At 37.1% G+C, this 16756-nt stretch overlaps 1 protein-coding gene across 1 annotated transcript in view; it reads left to right on the forward strand.

Moving 5' to 3' along the window:
- The window catches only part of LOC149790347 (uncharacterized), an 82082-nt gene that overhangs the window by 30292 nt on the left and 35034 nt on the right, over positions 1-16756 (forward strand). The window contains exon 2 of the mRNA XM_089973455.1: positions 2528-2644. Within this exon, the coding sequence (XP_089829581.1) occupies positions 2528-2644 (117 nt within the window). The remainder of the gene's footprint in view (positions 1-2527; positions 2645-16756) is intronic.

A 16756-nucleotide genomic window follows, 5' to 3' on the forward strand; every position in this document is an offset into this window, starting at 1 on the left:
CTAGTAGCCGATAAAGGTGGAGTGTTAGGGAATGATACGTCAAGATGGCATATAATGCAGAGGTGATCTGATGCAAGTTCTTGTGATACCAGTGAGGACCATATAATGTTATCATGAGGTCTATGAAGAATCCAGTCCAATATGTGTCCATGTTTATGGGTGGGTGGGTTAACTGACTGTTTGAGGTTGAAAACATTAATGGAATCTATGAGTTTTGATGTATCTGAGTTTCCGGGACAGTCAAAGTGAAAGTTGAAATCTTCAAGAATTATCAGGTTGCCACCTCTTGAATTTCCATAGTCCAGGAGATTCGGAAACTGCTCCAAAAAGAGAGATTCAGCCAGCTTGTTTTTTTCTACTAGGAGGAGGGCGGTATAGGCAGAAAAACTGGACTGACCTTTGCTCCATTGTGAGTGTGGTTTGGACTAGTTCAAACGATGTGTGGTCGAAACTGAATGTTGTGGTGTAGTTAAGACGTTTTATCATGGAGTTCTTTGTGATGACATCAATTCGACCTCCGCGAGAATTACGGGGGAAAGACTTGATGGAGTAGCCAGTGGGTGTTAGATCAGCACACTTGGGGTCATCACCTGATGCTTGTAGCCATGTTTCTGTCAGGAAAAATATGTCAACATTTTTGTCGTTGATAAAATTAACTATTTCTGTGCGCTTTTCCTGTGGTCCTGCTGACTGGGCATTGGGTAATGCAATTCGCAAAGGTATTTCTTGGATAGTTGACATAAAGGTTGACGAATTAATAGGGATCTGAATTAGGTTATCTAAATTAACTGTCGAATTTGTTTTAAATGGTTGTGCCGAAATAAGGGAGACAACTGGGATTCTTCTTCCTGTTCTACGTCGGCCAGCTTTGAAATAACGTTTCTTTTTTCGCTTCTGTTTATACATTTAGATGAATGTAGTCCCAGTTCGTTTAGTCTATAGCACAATGTAATGTGGAGAGCCAAGGAATTATCATTTAAGGCAATTAATGAGGGTCCATCGTAGCATAAACGGGTTGACTGGCGAATATCACGTGATGGCGGTTTGTTCAAATACCTTGGAGCAGGACAGCTGAAAAAAAGTCTATTTTTTTTCGCTTCGAAAACAAGGAGATGAAGAAACACACACGACTTTAACCGCCAATACATAATGAACACAATATCGAAGACGAGAACAGGCAAGAAACATAAATATCATGAAAACGGCACTAAAAACTCAACAGCTGCTTCAAGCAGGTTACGTGATAGCGGCCATCTTGTAATCAAACTAGCGATTTAGTAAGTCCACTCTGACTCCAATGATTAATATAAATAAATAAATTCCCTCAAATGAAAACTGAAAACAATTAAAAGCCTGATTACACTTATTGATGCGTAAATGAGTGGGGGTGGTCAAATTTAGAATGTGGAGTTGTATATTTACCTGATATTCAAAAGGTATACTCTAATATAGTGCATGTGATGTTATATACAAACACAAACACTCACATACACACTTAGACACACACACATACCCACCCATACACATAAATACACACACAGACACAAATGCATACATTCCAACCTACCGTTCGATAATATGCAAAGACTAAGGTGAAAGTCAGAATACACTTAAGAATAATAATTTTAGTCGATCGTTATTCTATTCTGTATAGTTTGAGTTATTATAAATAAAATAACAAAATAAGAAATAATTGTCTTGGTCTGTACCGTACTTCATTGTAGTGCAAACGAATAGGATCGTTTTCAGATGTACAATGTGATATATATTGTGTCTGGACAGGAATAGTTTCGTATAGGGTACTTCATTTTCTCCAGAACTATGGTGAAAAAAGTAGACATATCGAGGAAAATATTAAAATGGCCTGTTAAAGAAAATGGATTCCTACTGAGAAACTTCATGCTAGAAACTGTAAGACGATATATATATATATATATATATATATATATATATATATATATATAGACTAAACAATGGTAAAGAGTTTGATCACCAAACGGTAGGTAGGAAAAGGTTCGAATTCGGAAGGGTATTTTCTTACCTTGCCCTTTTACTAGCATTTTGAATGTGACATATACCAGATAATAGTAATAAAGATTAATTTTTGTATTCTTTTTCTCGTCCCTTTCATAACATCATTCGCTATGTAGAACCCTCAATACCTGGCCATGCCAGTTAGGGACGGCTACGACTATGTGTCCTTGGAAAAAGGATTTATATCCCATTTCCCAGGTGTGATATATGCAATAATGTGTTGAGACATGCAACGAACAGCAACAGAAAAACATCTTAATATTCATGCAAATCCTATATTCGGCATGAAGCCCTTTTATCTAACAGGACATGTAATATTTAACTGCGACAAACCAACATGTAACACGTAGTATATGCCATCATATGTACGTATAGATGTGTGAATAAAATGCGTTATACATATTGGTAGAAAAATTAAACAGTTAGGTCAAATGTTCTCTAGAGGAGAATTTATGACAGTTGGAATGCATGTTTGATACTTTCTTATTTTCAGGTGTGGGACTCAGTAAGGCGACGGACAAAACAAAACGTATGGATGCTTTACAACATAGTATAAACATGAGATGCAAAAGACGGCTTAAAAATCGTTCGTTTCATACGCCTAAAGCAGGTAAAAAATTGATTTATTTTATTTTTAACGGCGCATCAGCACTGTAAGGCTATTTAGCGCCAAACAAAATGTTATATGTATAATCTTTTAAAAATTATGATAAGTCTCATATCGACCAGCGATATTAAAACACAAATAGTTGAAATTAAAACTGTAAGATGGTAACGGTGATAAATAAAGCTTCCCGATCAACGGGGAATGTAAATGTTGTATGTTAATGAAAAATGATGAAAAGGTATTAAAAAGGGACGGTATATATATTGCATTAAACTGCACAAGGTGACAGCATAAAAGTTAGAGTTTAGAGTAAATAGTTACGGCTTTCAGGAACTCTATAATACGAGTGATGTTTATAGTATCAAAAAGTTCTTTCATTTCATGCACTATGTAATAATGATCGCGCATAGGTTGCAGGTCAAAGCACTCTATCATAAAGTGCTTGAGAGTGAATGGTTCATTGCAAGAAACGCACTCCGGTGGATCTTCACCTTTTAGTATGTGGGTGTGGGTGATATAAGTATAACCAATTCGGATTCTTAAATACGGTATTTTAAAATCAGATGGTTCTAGGGTAAGGGCCATTTTAGCAGCGCGATCAGCTTTTTCGTTACCTTTAATACCAATATGGCTAGGTAACCAACAGTATATTATATCGTGGGAGACACTCAGCTCGGTATTTTTGACGAGTATGTTTTTCAATAATGGATTCTCCAGCTTTCTATTGTGTAGTGACTGAAGTACTGATAGTGAGTCGGAGAAGATGATGCTGTTTAAAATGCGTTTGCTTGCTATATGTTGCAGAGCAAGGTCTATTGCTCTGATTTCGGCTGAAAAAATTGATGTTCCATTTGGTAAGCGAACTTGCGTTGTGTGATTTCCACAAACGAAGGCTGCAGCAGCCTTTTCCTCATCCTTTGAGCCGTCGGTATAAATTCTTGTGTAGTTTTTATACTCGGTGAGAAGTTCTTGATAACAGTTGTGGAAGACGGAAGGGGTTGTCTCCTGTTTTTTTCCATCGTGTAGCGTAAAAAGTACTTTTGGTTGTTTAAGTAGCCAGGGTGGTGTTTCGGAGATGGACGTTTTCTGATTGTAGAAAGATCAATTTTTGAACTGTCAAGGCTAGATGATATTCTAATGCCAAAGGAAGGTATGGCGTTTGGTTTGTTTTCGTATAAGGTTTTGTATTTGGGTTGAAAAACAGCCGAAAAAGCAGGATTCCGAGGGTTTGACTTTAAGTTGAGAGCATGTTTTAAATGCTCCCAGAGCCAGTCTTACTCCCTGATGTTGAATTGGGTCAAGCATTTTCAAATATGATTTTCTGGCTGAACCATACACAACGCAACCATAGTCCAGTTTGGACCGTATAAACGTTCTATATAAAACGAGTATGACTTTTCAATCACCACCCCAGTCAGTGTACGCTACTACTTTAAGTAGGTCAAGTGCTTTTAAGCATTTAGCTTTCAAGTTTTTTAGCTGTGGAATAAAAGTCAGTTTTTTGTCAAAGATAATACCTAAAAATTTTGTTTCCTCAACAACTGGAATATGTGTTCCGTCCAGCGTGAGGTGAGGTTCTTTATGATGTCGTCGTAATTGACAGAAATGGATGCACACCCATTTTTGATTTTGAGAATATGAAGTCGTTCGTACTAGCCCAATTTTGAATCTTGTTGATATTTTGCTGTAGTTGTCTTTCAATTGTATGCATGTGCTTTGATCGATAACATATGAGAAAATCATCAACATATAGTGAGCCATCCACACCAGGAGTCAAACACTTGGTGATGTTATTAATTTTGATATTGAAATGTGTCACAGATACAATACTGCCCTGGGGCACACCCATCTCTTGCTCGTGCAAATCTGAGAGAGTACAGCCCACTCGTAGCTTGAATTCTCTGTCTGAGAGGAAGTTGGATATGAAAGAGGGCAGACGGTCTTTTAAACCTAGATCGTGCAGGTCTTTTAGTATCCCGTACTTCCATGTTGTGTCAAAGGCCTTTTCTAAATCAAAGAAAACCGCTACTAAATGTTCTTTCTTGATGAATGCATCGCGAATGAATGTTTCTAGTCTAACCAGATGATCGTTGGTGATCCGTCCATTACGAAAGCCACTTTGGAAAGGAGATGTTAAATTGTTAGTTTCCAGGTACCATACAAGCCGAGAATTGATCATTCGTTCCATTGGTTTGCACATGCAGCTTGTGAGTGCAATAGGTCGATAGTTGGTAGGATCTTCACTATCTTTACCTGGTTTGGGAACTGGTATTACTATTGCTTCTTTCCATATCTTCGGTGGATTACCAGTAATCCATAAATCATTGAAGAGTTTCAAAAGAGATGTTAAAGATGATTCTGGAAGATGTTTCAAAAACTGGTAATGTATTTTGACAGGCCCAGCGGAAGTATCAAGCCTCCATAAGTTCTAATAGTGAAAACAGTTGGTTGTAACTTTCCGAGTTGTTGGATGTGAATTTTAAACGTGACTTTTGTTTTTGAGCTTTCAATTTTCGGAAGGATTCGGAATAATTAGATGATAAGGAATTTTTAGAGAATGTATCAGCAAGAACATTTGCTATGTCACATTTTGAGCTAAAATTGTTATTGTTCACTTTCATTTGACGGAAAGAATTGTGTTTTCTCATTCCGTTTATTTTGCGGATCATGTCCCAAACTTTCTTAATTGAGGAACGAGAGTTTAAAGAGGAAACATATTTCTTCCATGATGCTCGTTTACTTTCTTTGATTGTGCGGCGAGCTTTGGCCCGGAGAATACGATATTTACTTAAATTCTCGGCGTTGCCGTATGTCTTCCTTACATTCCTTAGTGAGCCAAGGTTTTAGGGTTCTTTTACAGTTTGTTGAGGACTTGTGGATAGATTATTTTGCAATGTCGGTTAAAATAGATGTAAAATGCTGAATGGGGTCGTTAACATTGAAAAGTGTATCCTCATTCAGCCTAGTTTTACAGAGTGTTTCAAACTTGGCCCAGTCGGCCTTCTTTAAATTCAATTGTGGAATTACTTCATCAATTGTAGAGTTAAGATTTACAAGGGAGATTGGGAAGTGATCGCTGCTGTGAAGGTCATCAGCGACCTTCCAGTCATAGTCCAAAAGCAGCGAAGGAGAACAAATTGTCAGATCGATGCATGTGTATGTACCCGTGCCTGGGTGTAAATATGTCGGTGTTTTGGTGTTATATAGACACAGATCGTGTCTAGAAATAAAGTCTTCAACTTTGTGACCTCTGTCACTTGTATGATTTGATCCCCATAAAATGTTATGGGCATTAAAATCCCCGAGTAAAACAAATGGTGCGAAAAGCTGTTGAACAAGATTGTCGAGTTCGTTTGGTACTAGCTTAGTGTTTGGTGGTACGTAAATGGAGCAAAATGTAATCACTCGATGTAGAGTGACGCGTGCTGCAATGGCTTGTAAATTGGTGTTTAAATGGATGAAGCGATGACGGGCTCTGTTGTTCACTATAACAGAGACTCCTCCTCAGGCCCTGTCAACATTCTGTGAGTAGGTGTTAAACAGGGAGTAGATTTTAAGTGTGATGTTGTCCGTATCTTTCAAAAATGTTTCGTGAAGACATAATACTGCAGGATCATTATCGTTTATAAGCAGAAGAATATCGTGATAGTTGGCTTTAAGCCCTCTACAGTTCCATTGTATGATGGTGTTCTTCATTATAAGTTTATATTGGAGATTCTGGACCTACTTAGACCTTTCGCGGAGGCAATCTGGTTATTTCTCTGAAGGAAGTACGGGGGTGAATTTTTTGTTGTTAGGTCTGGAGCTACCTTGAGCGCATAGGGCAGATTCTTCTGCATCCATGCTCTCAATGCCTCCAAACCTGTTATATAGTTTGATGGGGTCATTTGACCCCTTTTGTTGTCTGTTTCCGTGAGTAGATGATGTGTTTTTCTGTGCTTGGTAATGGGGGTGTTTGAATTTGGTGTTGAATCGGGTGCTTCTGTTTGTGTTTGAGCGTCCTTAGTTGTTTTAGGATTGCTCTTCACTACAGCGGAGAAGGATGGGCCAGGATGGGCTGTTTTCGCCTGTACAAGTTTTCTGGCTTCTCTATAGGGAATATTATTTGTAAATTTTACCCTCTGAATTTCCTTCTCCTGTTTCCAGGTATCGCAATCATTGGAATTTGCGTGGTGCTCTTTTCCACAGTCGACACAATGCGGAGTTGCTCTACAATCAGATTCCTGATGAGCATTGTCTCCGCATCGGCCACGTATTTGGTTTTTTTAGCAGCGGTCTTCGTGATGGCCGTACTTTTGACACTTATAACACCGAAGGAGGTTTGGAATGTAAATCTCTACCTTTACTTGCAAAAAGCCAACTTTTACCACTTTGGGTACAGTTGGCCTGTTGAAGGTGAGTACAATGGTATTGGTGTCCTGCATATTGTTGTTACGTTTAATCCGTATTCGTCTAACTGCAGTGACACCTTCACCTTTCATTCCTTCAATGATATCAGCGTCGGTGACTCCAGCCAAGTCACGACAGCGAATCACGCCTTTAGACGTATTCAGTGTGGTGTGACAGAACGAGGTGACTGGAATATCGAAGAAAGTTTTTATTTTCTTGATATTGTCTGTCTGACCTCGTCGTTCACACTCCACAAGAAGGCAAACCGATTTCATTTTTATGACACTCTTTGGTGTTCCAATCAAACCTGTAATTGTTTTCTGGATCAAGACCGGAGAGATTGAGGTAAGCGGTTTAGTGGCATCTTTTGATTGTATGACCATGAAGCGTGGAAATGACTCCACTCTGCATGGTTCGTCGTCAAATTCTGATAGGAGTTTCGATCCTTTATTTTGATGTTTTGTTTTAATTTTCCATGTTGGCTTAATTAAAATTCAGCACCCGTGCTCCGCAGCCACCAAGTAGCCCAACAAAGGGACACTTTTCAAGTGTCAGGGATACATAGATGCCATACTCAGTTGATACAATTACCTTTGATTAACCATGAAGTCGCCAATTTCTAAGGTCGATAAAATTACTCCCCGATTGACCCGTTAAGCCACCGCCTTCTAGGAAGTCTTCTAAGACTTGGTAAAGGGAAAGATAAAGGAATAGAATATAGGGGCAACGGTGGTATCAAGAGAGATACAGGAGAAAGATAAAGAAGGTGAGAATAAATAAAGACTTCCTAGGGCTCGGCGTGACCAGCCGATTTGTCGGAACCGGGCCCATCCCGACCACCCATCTAAGAGAAGTAGAGGCCAAAGTAGTGTATTGCATCGGAAAGCCTCTGCTCAACTACCAGGATCCTTTCCTCCCCCGACACGGGACGCAACCCACGGCAAACAGGTTGCCTCTACTTAATCGCCTTTTACGACACGTAGCGAGGCACGTCGGGCCAATTCTACAACCCCGGACCCGCCGGGGGGAAAAGGTAAAGAGGAATGACTGAATATTTAATATAGGGTGAGGAGGTGTATCTGTTATTTCCAAACTCGTTCTGTTTAAAATAAATCGAATAAACTAATGGATACATTAAGCATACACTGATCGGCCTTGACGTTTTATTAGGTTCTGGAACAAATCAATTTTCGAAGTCTCTGGTAAAACACTGAGAAGATTATTTCTTGATAAATTATTCTTCATTCTGTCAGGATTAATAGTCTGAGTATTCATTAAAAAAACAGCGGCTGACAGAATGAATAAAAGGATAACAGCCAGATTTTTACCTTTCGGCCATATAATTATATTCTGTTCAAATATGTGTCAATATGATGTTTATAAATGAGTGCATTATGTTAATCTTTGAGCAATAAAATGTTATTTTAATTTTTGAAATTGTCAAATAAAACTTTTTTTTATAAACGGTTCATAATGCCCAAAATTGTGTGAAGCGTTCACCTAAAATATGTTCGTTTATTTAGTTCATCTTTAGTATTCTCAAATAAAATATAATCGTGAAGCCTATCCGAGACGTATATCCTAATTCATGATAAACCTTCTGACGAAATGCTGAAAAACAATCGGGAAGTTCCATTTTGAATTGCCGATTCTAAATCATCCAATGTTTGGTGGATTAAAATAAATTCCTCTTAAAGTGTGTTATGTATGAATATATAGATACCTTAAATAATGGAGATTATTTTAAGAATCATTAACAACAAATGCATTGAATAAGTCAGTTCTTAGAAGCCACTGGCAAATAATTATATCAGGGATATTTTTCGAAATGTCCTTTTTAGTGTCATGTGAAACAAAGGGAACAAGGGTACCTATATCTCCAAATTAGATATTTCTGCCAGCACATGTGATATCATATATACATTCCAAGTTATTCAAGGATTATTGTGTTCGACTTTCACGTCAAAAGCATTTCCCATTCGACTTGTCCCATGCAGGAATTTATCTTCTTTCATATGGTAAATAGCATAGTTATAAATGTACATAATCTTATCTTTATCGAAGCCACTGCAATTTTCAAATGTTACAGTATCACATTTATGGACCGATGTACCATCATATTAATTAACATTAGAAAACATTACAACAATATCTTTACACTGTAGCTGACAGTTGATAAATAAAACCAATTAATTTAAGAGACTTATCAATATTAGTTATTTATAAAGACAATTCAGACGTTCCTAAACGTCCAAGTATCTTCTGAACAGATGGCCAAGAAACACTACTCCGGATATGTTGATTTTATCCAATGATCAAACTCTATGCTTGCATATTAAATAAATTATCAGAGAGAAACTTAATATATCTCATTTTTCAAACACGTGGTCGGTAAGTTTTGTTTCATGAATCTTCAGAGAACAATAATATTGGACAGTACTAATTTTCTTCCACACCTTTACGTCCAATACTGTTCAGATATGTTTCTGAAGGTAAGAAGATTCAATAGTTTCGCTTGTCTATCCACAAATCGTGATATTTTCATTAATAGCATCTGGCGTGTTGACCCAATACGTGTTTACAATTATGTTATAATCCACCAAAGCCACTTCCTCTTTTCTTGTTGGTTCAGCAACTGTTGCATTAACTCTAGCCGCCTATATAGAATGCTATTCAATCTGAGTGCAGGTGCTACAGATGTATCATGTTCCATCCATATATTTATTTCTTCTTCATCCGGTATGGGTGTAAAGTGGGTGTGTTAGTATAGGTTTACTTTGTGTATTTTAAATTGAACCGTTTCATTTCTTTGGTTATTCTGATACTACCTTTTCAACTTTACTTCCGTCTACTGTTTTCGTTCATCCTTGGTGCAACATTCGGGTCTGAATTGTAAGTTTAGTCCCTGGTTCATATGTTCGTATTCCGTCGCCAATTCGGTTTCCTCTTCTGCTTTGTTGCAGAAGGTGATGAACCTTTTGGTTGGTATATAAGTACACGTTGCTGCTTTTGAATTCAATGTCGGGTGAGGTTGCGATTACGTTCAGTGGTTGCAATTGCATGATTGGTTTGGACATGTACCGTACCGTTCCATAAATTCTCTCCATAAAGTTCAACCTTCTTCCGTTCTTCGTTCAGATCATCATATGATTGATTCGTGTAATTCCCCTCGCTCGCAACATGTTTCCAATTGTATTATAATCTACCAATGCCGCTTCCTTTGTTTCTTGTTGGTTCATCAACTGTTGCATTAGCTCCAGCCGCATATTTGCCATCCTTTCCACTGTTAGTGCAGATTCTAAATATGTATGTTGCTCCAGCCATCTATTTATTTCTTCTTTATCCGATGTGGGTGCATACTTAATTAACCGTTTTATTTCTTTGCTTTTTCTGATACTACCTTTTCAACTTTACTTATATCTATTTATTTTGTTCTTCCTATGTGCAACATTCGGGTCTGGATTGGTAATTTAGTCCCTGGTTCATTTTTTCATATTCCTTCCCCAATTTGGTTTTCTCTTCTGATTTTTATTGCAGAATGTGATGAACCTTTTGCTTGGTATATAGATACAGGCTGCTGATGTTTCATATATTTCTGAAGGAAATTCAATGTTGGGTGAGGTTGTGATCATGTTCCGTGGTTGTAATGGTATGACTGGTTTAGGCATGTACCGTACCGTTCCATACATTCTCTCCATAACATTCAACCTTGATTTATTCGTGTAATTCTCCTGGCTGGCGTCAAATGTACTAGAGGATTTAGTCTATAGTCATAAGCGTAGCCATGTTTACACCGTTGCCGTTCTAACTTCATTCATTCCTGGATTTATCACTGTGTTAATATGTAGCGGATTTGTGTTCCAAAACGAATATAATATCTATGAAGCCTTTGTGATTAATCTGTTTGATGCATTCAAAGGAAACAGTCTTTGAACCTGGGTTATAAATCTTATAATTGCCAATTTCCAATACATACTATATAATACATCACGATACAATGCATTGGTACAATACAAATAAGATACTCTACAAGACAGTACAAAATGCATAAAATACAATATATTAAAATACTATAATAATACCATATATTAACACAGTAAAAAGACAATATGATAGTATTTTAAAATCAGATGGTTCATGAGATAGGGCCATTTTAGTAGCGCGATCTGCTTTTTCATTACCTATAATATCACCATAGCTAGGTAACCAGAAGTATACGATATTGCGGGACGTACTCAGCTTAGTATTTTTTACGAGAACATTACTCTGATATCGGCTGAAAAAATTGATGTGCCATTTGGTAAGCGAACTTGTGTTGTGTGATTCCCACAAACGAAGGCTTCAGCAGCCTTTTCCCCATTCGTTGATCTGTCGGTATAAATTCTTGTGTAGTTTTTAAATTCGGGGAGGGGTTCATTGAAAGAGTTATGGAAGATGGCTGATGGACGATCTTGTTCGTTTAAATGTAGAAGGATATCATTCAAATTTTTGATTGAAGTCCTCTTCAGTTCCATTGTAGATGGTGTTCTTCTTCATTATACTTTTAAACGAAGATTGTGGAGCTAGGTTAGACCATTCGCGGAGGCAATTTGTATGGTTATTTCTCCGGAGGAAGTACGGGGGTGAATTTTGTGTTTTTAGGTCTGGAGCTACCTTGAGCAACTGGAGCAGTGTCTTCTGCATCGATGTTCTCAATGTCTCCAAGCATGTTGTAGAGTTTGATTGGGTGATCTGACCCCTTTTGTTGCCTTTTTCTCACGAGTGTTTTTTTTTAGTTCTTTGTTGGTTTCGGTGGTGATGAATTATTAAAAGTTGTCTGAGTAGATGCCATGATTTTCTGTGCTTGGTAATGGGGGATGTTAGAACGTGGTGTTGAATCGGTTGTATCTGTTTGTGTTTGAGCGTCCTTTGTTGCCTTCGGATTGTTCTTCACTACAATGGAAAAGGATGGGTCAGTATCGGCTGTTTTGGCCTGAACTAGTTTTCTGGCTTCTGGATAGGCTATGTTAGATGTATATTTTACCTTATGTGTTTCCTTCCCTGTTTCCAGGTATCGCAATCCTTGGAATTTGCGCAGTTCCTTTCCACAGTTGACACAATGCGGAGTTGCTCTGCAATCAGGTTCCTGATGAGAATGGTCTCCGCATCGGCCACATATTTCGCTTTTTGAGCAACGGTCTTCGTGATGGCCGTATGTCTGACACCTATAGCAACGAAAGGGGTTTGGAATATAGATCTCGACCTTCACTTGCAAAACGCCAACTTTTGCCACTTTTGGTTTGTTGAAGGTGAGTACAATGGTGATGGTGTCCTGCATATTTCAATTACGTTTAATACGTATTCTACGTACTGCAGTGACACATTCGTTTTTCATCCCTTCAATAATATCTGTGTCGCTGTCTCCAGCCAAGTCACGACAACGAATCTCGCCGTATGATGGATTGAGTGTGGTATGAGCGAGTGAGGTCACTTGGATATCAAAGAAAGTTTTCATTTTCTTTATGTTTTCTGTTTGACCTCGTGGCTTACAATGAATAAGAAGACAACATGATTTTAACGTTTTAACACTTTTTGGTGTGCCAATCGATCCTGTGATAGTCCTTCCGATGACAAATGGAGATAGCGAGGCAAGCGGTTTTGTGGCATCTTTAGATTGTATGGCCATGAAGCGTGTGAATGATTCCACACTACACGGTTCGTAATACGAGTCAGATAGAATTTGGGTTCGTTCGTTTTCATTTTTGTTGGAAGTATCCATGATGGTTTATTTAAAATTCAGCACCCGTGCTCCCCGCCCACCATGAAGCCCAACAAGTGGACACTTTTCAAGTGCCAGGGATACACAGAATCCATACTCAGTTGATAAAATTACCTTTGATTGACCCGTGAAGTCACCACCTTCTAGGGTCGGTTAAATTACCTCCTGATTGACCCGTTAAGCCACTGCCTTCTAGGCAGTCTTCTAAGACTTGGGAAAGGAAAGGATAAAGGAATATAATATATGGGTAACGGTGGTATCAAGAGAGATGCAAGGAAAAAGATAGAGATGGAGTAAATAAAGGCTTCCTAGGGCTGGACGTGACCAACCGAATTGTCGAGAATGGGCCCATCCCCACCACCCGTCTAGTAGAAGTAGAGGCCAAATTAGTGTGTTGCATGGAAAGCCTTTGCTCAACTACCAGGATCCTTTCCTCCCCCGATACGGGACGCAACCCACGGCTAACAGGTTGCCTCTACTTAGTCGCCTCTTACGACACGTAGTGAGGCGCGTCGGGCCAATTCTACATCCCCGGACACGTAGTGAGGCGCGTCTTGCCAATTCTACAACCCCGGACCCACAGCGGAATTAACGTGCTGAAGTGTCAATTGTCTTGATGTATGAAACTGGTATTGTCTATGACGTCTTTGAATGATTTGACTCCTCTGAACCTATGGTCTTAAAGTAAGTATCGAGACAGAACGAAATCCAACATGTTTTAAAAAAATTAAGATATTTACTTCCGTAAAATCCAATTTCAAGGAATTAAAAATAACTGATAGTATAGTGAGTGAAATCCTAAAGTCATAAATACTCTATCAGTTCCAAAAGTAACGCGTATCCCGAGTGAGTTCCAAAGGTATTCGGAATGACTGTCTTTATTTAATGATTTATCAATAGTTCAGAAAAATCACAAATAATTAATACCAAAATGTCTATAAATGAATTAACAACAATTCCAAAACAGCTATATAATTAAAAATAATCTTCCAATTAATTGCCTGTGTTTCCTTGAAAGTTATCATTCCAATTAATTAGAATAATTAATGCACTGTAATTCCTATGAATCATTAAACGAATAAATGAAATCCTCGCAATATAACTTAATAACTTCCAAAACCTGTGGTACTACTAAGAATACCTAATTCTACTCTATAATTATATTAATGTCAAATACGTAATTACTGAAACGTATAGACGGTTCAATGACTTATTGATATTGCACATGGAACCAGTACATATGGTCGGATTAGGCAAGCTTGGCCTTTCAAATAACTTATGTACTTGCCGGATCATGTAATATTTATTTAAATGATAGTGCAAATCAACATTGGACTATATGAACGAATCGAAGGACTTGATACATTACTAATCTTTAAAGTGCCAACGTACGAATGATAAGAAATTTATTATTTGAAATATTATTATCCATCTAATCCTTACGAATGACAATTATGCATAATAATGCATATAATATAGATATAAGCCAATTTATCAATTTCTAATTCCAACAAACAGTTTAAATAAAAGATTTTCTCAAACTAAATGTAAACATAACATTAGATACCTATGCAGACTAAGAGTAAAATAAGAACAGTAAAAAAATAGCAATTATAAATAACTGAATTGCTCCCTCCTTACACCTTATTACATACCCACGACTCTAAGTCGCAATACATCCACGTGATTTGTGTCGCAACGCAACCCACCTGAACTAATAGAAAATTAACCCAAAAACTGCAAACAGATTAGGCATATTGAATCAGAACCCAAATATAGATCATATTTATAGCACGCTATTTTAAAATAGAATATACACTCATGGACAAAAATAGTTATATAATATTGTCTACAAATTATCATTACATTCTAAAATCAGGGACAAATATTAAGCACACAATATTGATATGCATAACAACTTTATATCATAGAAAACATGTTTATACAAGAAACAATCTTAACATTCTGTAACTTGCTGCCATGTAGTATTTCACAGGCCAGGATGGATGGAAGACAAATATGAGGAATGGATGAATAATCACAGAAGTTATTAACTTCGTGGTGTGAGTGATTTAAAGGGAACTAATATTACCTGATTTCATCAACTATGTGGACTACAAGTAAAGTCAACACTAGATATCAAATCTCTACTGAATGCATCAACACAAAGATATATCTTGGAAAATATTGTCAGATCATCAGAAGAAACAGTTCTCTTTGTTGGTGTAGTTTACGAATATAATCTGATAAATGAACAAATAAAGATTCAATTGGGTTTTTTAATGGTCAAGCACAATGTATTCCCTGTACTTCACCCTAAATATACAAAACAAACTACACCTCTTTTGTAATGTTACAATATTTTACGATACATATATAAAGGGTTTTTGTATTTCTCCTTTTCAGACTAGCTAACATTTATCAAAACAAAAAACAATCATTCATATACATAGTTTTTTATCTTTGTAACTCTTCATTTTTAACATTTTACAAATCTATTTCCTTCAGTGTTTTTACGCTAAGAATGTATTGCTTTCTGCGACCTTTATGTCTTATAAATAAGAGCAGTTGCTGCTATAGTTGCTCTAATTCTGCAGTGCATTTTAATCTGTAACAATCAGAAATAGAGTGCTCTTCTTACAATAAGGTCACTTAGGAAGAGATGAGGGTTTCCAATCTGTCTAATCAGAAGTTTGATTCCAACAAGTTGTTCCAGGTTGAGAGTTGGAAGTACTCGTTTGAGGCAGAGATTGTTTTATTTTACCAAAACCTGCTGGGAGGAAGTTTTAGTGATAAATTAAAATTTGTGAGTCAAGACATAATTGACATCTCTTGTTTTCACTAAAATGAGTTGCCTCAACCTCCTTGGATGTTCACCAACCATCAAACAGTTCTTATTTCCTTTCAATTTTTTCATGTTTTGTCTAAAAACATTCTACTGTTCCTAAACTCTTGTTATGTCTCAGAAGCCAACTCAAAACATTTTACGACAGATTGTGACCACCTGTAATCCACATTATATTGGTCTGACAATGAAATATTGATATCACGAGTTCTGACAATAAATACATTTTCTCCAGTGCTCTATTGGCTATCCTAAGATTTCAGCCAAATTATTGATTTAGCCAAAAACATCAAAACCTGAATTTCTGTGCAAATTTACTTGCCCATTTTAATTATATTAATCTGAATTGCATTTGCTTTATTATTTTTCTCTTTATATCTGCCACTTCTGTTTTCTCTATCTCTCTGTGTCTCTAACTCGCTCTCTCTCTCTCTCTCTGTCTCTCTCTCTCACTCTCTGTATTTGCATATTTTGTTCTGAAACTGAAAACTCCTTAGCTCCAACTCTACCATTATTAGATCTATGTCCTATCTAAAAGACTCTAGCACATCCTAAGTAGGATTCAAAACAAATGTCTTCACGTTAGATGAATTTGTGAAAACATGTTTGTTACAAACATATGACTTTAAACATTTCTACCAGAGAAAATATCGGAAAGGAAGTCAATTTCAATTGTAAAACAAATATAATTTTTTCTGAGATATTTTAAAGCAAATTGTATCCAGGATTAGTTCCACCTCCGAAACTTTAGGAGGAACTTGCATCATAGTCACTTTAATCCAAAAAATAACCCTTTAAAGTTTTATCTCAATTCAAACATAATGGAGTCTTCTAAAGGAATATTAGGCCTTGGATGTGCTGATATGCCAATATTCTTGAAAATATTGATTCGCCACCCGCCGTTTTATATTACAATCGCATTGTCCAAAACTCGTTTGAATGACTTCCCAACAATCGCTAAATAGTTACTTGTCCCAAGAGTCAATTGAGCACTTTGTAAGTACAATCAATAATTTAAATACATGGTTCCTCTCAAACTAAGTCTGACGACAACATTAAATAATCTGCAGCCTAAAAGTAAAATAATGACAACAAAAGATAACAATTAGGAATTTATTATTGT

The sequence above is a fragment of the Sinohyriopsis cumingii genome, chromosome 10 (genome assembly GCF_028554795.1).
Source record: "Sinohyriopsis cumingii isolate HCF-2022 chromosome 10, ASM2855479v2, whole genome shotgun sequence".
Lineage (NCBI taxonomy): Eukaryota > Metazoa > Mollusca > Bivalvia > Unionida > Unionidae > Sinohyriopsis > Sinohyriopsis cumingii.